Genomic DNA, 8,143 nt, shown 5'->3' on the forward strand with positions numbered 1-8,143 from the left:
GGAAAAAAAAAACAAAAAAAAAAAAACAAAAAAAAAAAAACAAAAAAACAATGAGCAATGTTGCTTTTCACCAGGCCCAACAAGCACACAGCAAACGGCAGTGCCGTGGGGGAGCTGCAACGGAAATCGGGGCAGTTCAGCTCCAAGACCGATCCCCGCCCCGCCCCGGTACTGACCACTTAGCAATACAACCCTGCAGCAATGGTCCTTCGCAAGGTCTCAAGCGGGACGGTAAAAAAAAAAAAATAGTAAGTTAGGTTGGCAAAATGAGGGTAATAAAAAGGAATCTCCCAAGGAGCCCACCACTCCTCCCTCCTAGGCCGCTGACTGTAGTAAAAGATTAAAAGCTAAGCATGGAGGGTCACGACTTTAATCCTATCAACTCTGGAGGCTGAAACACGAGGAGTCGGGAGTTCGAGGGCAGCCTGGACCAGGCGGTGTTTTGATCATGTGCTCGACCGGGCCTTGCCAAGCTTGCCACCCGCTTGGGAGGATGGACTGGAACAACACAGTAAACGCGAGGCCCGGGAGCCACCTCGCGCGCGCTGGGGGAGCAGCGCCGCTGTTGTCCCGCCGGTTGCAGGATGCGCGCAGGTTTCCGGCCCCGGGTCTCGGCGCTGCAAAGGTGCCCGCCGCGCTCCCGCCCCGAGCCCACCGGTGAGTCGCTGCCGCTACCCTCCCTCACCTGCCGGACCCATGTACTTGATCACGCCCTGGGTCTTGAACACCTCGCGGGCCGCCAGCAGCGCGTCCTCGCCGTGCGCCGTGTAGAAGTCGCCGCGGTCGAAGAGGCGCACCGTGGTGCTCGGCTTCTCCGGCATGCCCTCGAAGTAGCGCACGAAGCCCACCTCCGCCGCGCCCTCCAACTGCAGCGTCTCCTTAGGCTGCACCGCCATTTCCAAACCCCTGCACACAACTCCAGCAGAGACAGCGCGACCCTGCGCCCGCCGGGTCGATTCCCGCCTCCCCTCCAACGCCGCAAGGCCACGGCGGACCCCCGCCCCCCTCGCCCCGGTGAAATTCGTCCAATCAACATGCAGCACTGGGCCAGGTAGGTGGGACTCTACCGCGGTAGCCAATCATAAGCGAACCAGGCCCCAGCTTCCCGCGTTCTCTCGGGCTCTAGCTCCTGCGCATGCTCGCTAGACCTGGGACTTGCAGCCCCGCCGACGGGTATCCTCCTGCAGCTGTGCACAGCAGGTGCCCGGGTGGGTGGGGAACTTGGGTGGGCGGGGTCATCGAGTGACCGGAAACGTGGAAGGGAAACACAAAGAACTTGTAAACAAAGAACAACTCAGTCTTTTTTTTTTTTTTAAATATTTATTATATACACAGTGTTCAGCCTTCATGTATGCCTGCAGGCCAGAAGAGGGCGCCAGGTCTCATTACAGATGGTTGTGAGCCACCATGTGGGTTGCTGGGAATTGAACTCAGGACCTTCAGAAGAGCAGTCAGTGCTCTTAACCACTGAGCCATCTCTCCAGCCCCCTCAACTCAGCCTTGAATGTATAACAAGACACAGTACTTTTCCTTTTTCCGCAAACTGCCTACCTTAAGATTTCAGGGTGACCAGGCGGTAGTGGCGCACGGCTTTCATCTCAGCACCCAGGAGCCAGAGGCAGGTAGATTTTTATGAGTTCGAGGCCAGCCTGTTCTAAAGAGCCAGTTCCAAGACAGCTAGCGCTGTTGTTACCCAAAAGAAACACTAACTCAGGGAAAAATAAATAAGATTTCATGGTTATCCTCCACAACCTCCCACTAACTCAGCTTCTCACTTCATACGTCCGTTGACTAATTTATTCAAAAGACACTTTGGAAGCCAGGTGAGGTGACACAAGCCCTTAATCCCAGAACTCTGGAGGCAGAGGCAGGCGGATCTCTGAGTTCGAAGCCAGCCTGATCTAACAAATACGAACGGGTTCCAGGTCAGCCAGAGCTACGCAGAGAAACCCTGACTTGAGAGAACAAACAACAACAAAATGACACTTTTGGGCACTGGAGAGATGGCTGAGCAGTTTCTCAACCTCATAGAGCTCTTACAGTTGCCTCCCCGAGTTCAGTCCCCAGCACGCATGCAGCTCGCTCTACTTTGGAAACAGGTGTAGTGACTAATGCCGGAAAGCCCAGCTCTGAGGAGGTGGGAGTAGGAGGAACTCAAGTGCAAGATGAGAACCTTAACTCAGTATCATCTGTGGCTACACAGTCTGAGCTCCGTGAGACTGTAAATTATTATCGCATAGAGGGGGAAACCCTGCAGTGTTATAAATCTTCTACAGGGCTAATCAGCCGACTAAGACCTACGTGATTGCAGAGGGCTGAACTGTTGCAGGTCCAGCCTAATCATCCTGGACTAATTTTGGTCCCCTAGAGAACTGTTTAATGCCCACCTCTGTGTTTACAGCCTTGTGACTGTCAGGTAAAGTCTTTGTAAAATGTACAGACCCCTTAGTTTCTACTGACTCAAGACTAAAACTCTCATCCCAGAAGATCTAAGGCCTGGAAGAGCACTCCCCCCTCCCCCCCACCGCCACCTCCTGCTGTAACTTGCCTACTTGATGTTTAACCAATACATTGGAAAAATGCTTTGATTTATAACTTTCTTTGTTCTGTTACTGTGAAACTTCCTGAGGGCCATTGAAACGGCTCTGGGTAAAGTTTCTTGCACCAACCCTGATGACCTGAATTCCATCCTTAGACCTGGTATGGGGTACCCACCAGAGAAGACTACTTGACATGGGTTTAAGCCAATAGAAAGTCTTTATTAGCTAACTGTTGACTACACTGGGTGTTCAGGATCCCAGTGTAGCTGAGCCTTTCTCAGGGTGAGCTTTTAAGCACAAAAACTGTGTCCTGGCTTGATATGCTTCAGTTAACAAGAGCAGTTAGGAAGAGGTGGAACTACAGAAGCCAAGAAGCAGTTAGGACATTTAGAGATTTTCCCAGAACTCCAGCTTGGATGGATTAGGTCTTTGTTTTCGTTTTTTGCAGGTGGTACGGTCTACCCGCTGAACTCTATGGCCTCACTCCTTACAAGGATGACCCCAAGCTCAGTGTATAGCTGAGAATGATGGTGGAGTTTTGATCCTTCTGCCTCCACCATCCTAGCAGTGCGATTACAGGCATGAGCCGCCGTGCCTGGCCCTTTCCCAGTGTGTTTTTAACAGCCGGCTGAATTTAGACACTACTAGGCCCCATATACATTAGAAAACACAGAAGCGTAGATGATCTAACAGCAGACTCCCTCCCCAGCCACATTTCTTGGAGCTTGACAATAAGCTCGCCTCTTTCCCCAGCCCCCATCCGAGGCCATGAGCTTAGTTTCCCCTGCAACTTGAAGCTCCTAGTCACACTTGACGTGCTCTAGAGCCGTCCTCTCCTGGCCTTTCTTATGGACACTCCTGGTCATCCATGAATCCTCAGTCCAAATGCCTTCACAGGAAGGCCTACTCCGTTTCCCCACAAGTAATTAGTCTTCTAGTCTTCTTTCCTTCTTTTTTTTATTTTTTATTTATTTATTTATTTAATATTTATTTATTATGTATACAATATCTATCTGTGTGTATGACTACAGGCCAGAAGAGGGCACCAGATCCCATTACAGATGGTTGTGAGCCACCATGTGGTGGCTGGGAATTAAACTCAGGACCTTTGGAAGAGCAGGCAATGCTCTTAACCTCTGAGCCATCTCTCCAGCCCTCCTTCTTTTTAAAAAAAAAAAATTTTTTTTAGGACAGGGTTTCTCTGTGCAGCTTTGCAGCCTGTCATGGAGCTTGCTCTATAGATCAGGCTGGCCTTGAACTACTCACCGAGTCTGCCTCCCATGTATTGAGATTAAAGTTACTGTTTGTCCGGGGACTTGTTTTTTTTTTTTTTTTTTTTTTTTTTTTTTTTTTGTTTTTCGAGACAGGGTTTCGCTGTAGCTACGGAGCCTGTCCTGGAACTAGCTCTTGTAGACCAGGCTGGCCTCGAACTCACAAAGATCCGCCTGCATCTGCCTCCCGAGTGCTGGGATTAAAGGCGTGCGCCACCACCGCCCGGCTTGTTCGGGGACTTTTTATTACCATTTCTGATAGATGTTAGTAGATATAAAATGAAGAACATAGGCTAGCCTCAGACTCAATATATAGGTATAGCCTAGGCTAACCTTGAATCCCAGCCTGTAGGGCCCATGGGTCTACCCCTGCTCCTGGGGTTCATCTTGAGGACAGTTTCTGGCCAGCCAGCTAAACATCCTGTTTGTTCCAGTGCTCCCTCTGCCTCACCTGGTGGTTAGCTATAGGGCCATTGTTTACTCCACCTTGGGCGTGGTAATTTTTCACCTACCTGGTGTGGGGGGGGGGATTCCATTGTGCAGCAGCTAGGTATATAAGGATTTTCCTAAACTTGAATGAATGGCGTTCAGCTGATCTCCTTTCAAATGACCCAGGTCTCTGTGTGTTCTTTCAATCTCCAGGCCCTTGCCCGACTTGCAAACTATATCAAGAGTAATGCAGGAGTTACACCTGCCCTCTTGTCTGCTTTCTGAAGTATTGGGATTACAGGCATCTGTAATCTGAAAGGTTGTTTTAACATTTTTTGCCAATAATATGCATATATTAACGGCTAATAAACTCCTTTGTAAGTTGTTACCAATTTCTAACTCAAGCCTGGGTTTTTTTCCCTGTGAAGCTGTGGAATCACTAAAAAGACTGGCAGTTGGGCAGTGAAGGAGACTTCACTTGGGCAAGAATAGTCTAGCCCTTAGTCTGGCATAGTGGCACACACCTATCTCAGCACTCAAGAGGCAGAGGCAGGTGGATCTCCAAAGCCAGCCTGAGTTCCAGGACAGCCAGAGCTTATTACACAAAGAAACCCTGTCTGGAAAAAAAAAAAAAAAAAAAAAAGTCTACCGTTTTCTACTCTTGGTTATTCAAACCAAGGCAGATGGGTGTGGTCACACAGGAAATAATCCCAGCACTTCCTGGATCGGAGCAGGTGGAGCAGGAGTTCAAGGCCAGCCTCAGCTACCTATAGAATTTGGGCCCAGCCTGGGCTCCAAGAGACCCTATTTCAAAACAAACAAAACCAGAACCCAAGAATGAAGCAGGAGAAAACTCTCAAACCACCTTCTCAACCAACTGGGGGCTGGGAGGTTACAGAAGCGGGTTAAGAGAACCCTAAATGTGCCGCACTCAAGAGGCTGAGGCAGGGGTGTTCAAGGACAGTCTGGGCTACTCGGAAAGAAAAACCAGTCGGGTGGTGGTGGCGCATGCCTTTAATCCCAGCACTTGGGAGGCAGAGGCAGGCAGATCTCTGTGAGTTCTAGACCAATGTGGTCTACAAGAGCTAGTTCCAGGACAGGCTCCAAAACCACAGAGAAACTGTCTTGAAAAACCAAAAAAAGAAAAAAAAAAGAAAAGAAAAATCCCAGCCAAGAGCAAATGGCTCACACCTGTGGTCCTGTTGCTCAGGAAGCAAAGACAGGTGAATTGCTGCAAGTCCGAGGCCATCGAGGTCTGCACAGGGAGACCTTACCTAGAAATTAAGCAAAAATATGGGGTGAAAAATTAGGGGCAAAGGATAGGCTAATGGAGGGAAAGAATATTCATGTGTTTTCCGGGAATGAGAGATTTTTCTTGAAATTGAACACCACCTCTTTTCACGGTGTTCACACAAGGCAAGAGAAAGAATAACATAGTGATTGCAGCGGGATCAATGAAGACAGATTAGAGGAGCATGTATTTGTGATGGAGAACGACAGTCTAGTGACTTTTAAAAAAATGTAGGTTATAGAGAATTTGGGGCTTGCTTCTTGTTGACACAACCAACAGATCCTTGCTTTTGTTTTGGGCTAGTGTTTGGTTTTTGAGGGGAGGTCTCACTAGGTAGTCCTGGAGTTTACCGTGTATACCAAAGGGGCTGTAACTTCACAGGGATCATCTTGTTCTGTATCACAAATGCTACCTGTCTATGTCACCAGGCCCCGCTTGCCATTAAATGGTTGAGAGGAAACAGGCCAGATGTAGCTCAGAGGAGGTGCGCCTAACTAACACATGCAAAGCCTGAGTCCAATGCCAGAAGTGAAGACAGGAGGGAGTGAATCCCTGAAGGCTAGTTCTGTGGAACGGTTCGGAACGTAGTATGAAGGTTAAGAAATGGAGATTGTTGACCTGTTGTTCAGGTTTAGACGGCAGGTAACTAAAGCCATGGATAGAGTCCTCCAGCGGGAGAAACAAATCCTGGAAGGGCTGGAGAGATGGCTCAGTGGTTAAGAGCATTGCCTGCTCTTCCAAAGGTCCTGAGTTCAATTCCCAGCAACCACCATGGTGGCTCACAACCATCTGTAATGAGGTCTGGTGCCCTCTTCTGGACTGTAGACATATACAGACTTACTATTGTATACATAATAAATAATTTTTAAAAATTCCTGGAAATGTTAGTATTCAGAATGGTAAGAGCAGAAAATAACCAGGAGACACCAAAGATGGATAACATATATACGTATAGACAGCATTCTGGGTGGGGAATGTGGCCGTTATCACCATGGGAGGCCTTGCAGAGGATGTACTGGCCATGCTTAAAGACACGTTGACCTTAGCTGTAGCTTTGGAATAGAAAGCAATGGGTTAAATAATGTAAAAAAAAAATAAATAAATGTATGACCTGGCAATGCTGAAGCATGCATGGGCAGCCCGTATATGGCAGTTCTATTAAACTTGTTCTTATTGGGTTTCATGGTCTAAGTTGATGAGGACAACTGATCAGGTCTCTTCCTCAAGAGGGCGTCAGATCTTGTTACAGATGGTTGTGAGCCAGCATGTGGTTGCTGGGAATTAACTCAGGAAGAGCAATCAGTGCTGAGCCCTATTATTAAATAATGTACCAGTTCCAAATTCGCCCGTTTGGCCAGGTTTGCGCAAGTAAACATGGAGCTATGTCAGCAGAGGGCACTAGAGAGGCTCAGCAAGGGAAAAAGAGTTGTTCCTTGTTCAGATAAGATGCCCCTGCTGCAGGTCCATCATCCAGCTCCTACCGGTGTGTGGCTCTCACAGCCAGCAGCTTCTCCAACACACCTGCTGGTGCAATTTTATAGAATGACATTTAAATTAACTAATTATTTTTAGAAAGGGTCCATGGAAGGCGGATCTCTGTGAGTTCGAGACCAGCCTGGTCTACAAGAGCTAGTTCCAGGACAGGCTCCAAAGCCACAGAGAAACCCTGTCTTGAAAATAAAAAAAAGGAAAAGAAAGGGTCGATGGAGAAAGATAGCTCTCTCACGGCCTAGCTGGCCTCACACTCTCAGGGATCCATGTGTCTGTTTCCCAGAGCTGGCATCAAAGCAGGACCATGCCTGAAGGCTGCCTATGGCTTTCAAAGTGGGACACTTTCTGTAGCTTTCTCCCAGTACTTCAGCAGGTACCACTGGCTCTGCGGCTGTGGCTGAACCGCTGCAGTCATGTTCCAAAAAGCTTTGCTTATGTTTTCTATCATTTTCACATGCTAAGTAGCAGTATTCTGATCTTTTTCTCCGAAGCACTGAAAAGCACGAGTTTTAGTCACTTTTCCCATTGCTATAACAAAAAGACCCAACAAAGCATCTTACAGAAGGAAAGGTCCACTTTGGCTCACTTCCATCACGGTGATGGTAACCAGAGGCAGCTGCTAGCAATCTATCAGCGGTCAGCAGTGATCACTGCTGCAGCCTGGCTCATTTTCTGTGTGCACACGTTCAAGTGCAGATTGAACCCTGGGCCTCTCATATGCTAAGCATCTACCATCACTGACCCCGATACCTCAGCTCTCGGAATGTTACCGACGGTCAGGGTCTCACTGTGTAGCCTGGAACTCTGTATGTCTGCATAGCCTGAGCTGGCCTCAAAACCACAATCATGCCTTAGTCTCCCAAGTGCTGAGATTTAGGCATGAGCCACAACACATCATCAGAGTTCATGTTTTTTTCTTTCTTTCAGATAGGGTCTCAGATAGCCAAGGCCAGTCGGTCCCTAACTGGATATGTAGCGAAAGATACCCCACAAACCCTAGTCCCCTAGGATCTACCTCCCAACAGCAAGAATTAGAGGTTTGTGCCACTTGGCACAGAGAATTTTAAATTTTATTATCTAATATATGCATATGCTAGGAAATTTGACTCAAAACTTAAAAC

General features: G+C 48.2%; 1 protein-coding gene across 1 annotated transcript in view; it reads right to left on the reverse strand.

The window, feature by feature from the left end:
* LOC126504019 (DNA mismatch repair protein Msh2-like) overlaps nucleotides 1–1,000 on the reverse strand; it is a 6,573-nt gene extending 5,573 nt beyond the window's left edge. Inside the window, exon 1 of the mRNA XM_050145997.1 lies at nucleotides 686–1,000. Coding sequence (XP_050001954.1) covers nucleotides 686–896 — 211 coding nt within the window. The 5' untranslated portion in view covers nucleotides 897–1,000. The remainder of the gene's footprint in view (nucleotides 1–685) is intronic.
* Between the last annotated feature and the right edge of the window lie 7,143 nt (nucleotides 1,001–8,143).

The sequence above is a fragment of the Alexandromys fortis genome, unplaced genomic scaffold (genome assembly GCF_014885135.2).
Source record: "Alexandromys fortis isolate MF-2015 unplaced genomic scaffold, M_Fortis_MF-2015_v1.1 scaffold_42, whole genome shotgun sequence".
Classification (NCBI taxonomy): Eukaryota; Metazoa; Chordata; class Mammalia; order Rodentia; family Cricetidae; genus Alexandromys; species Alexandromys fortis.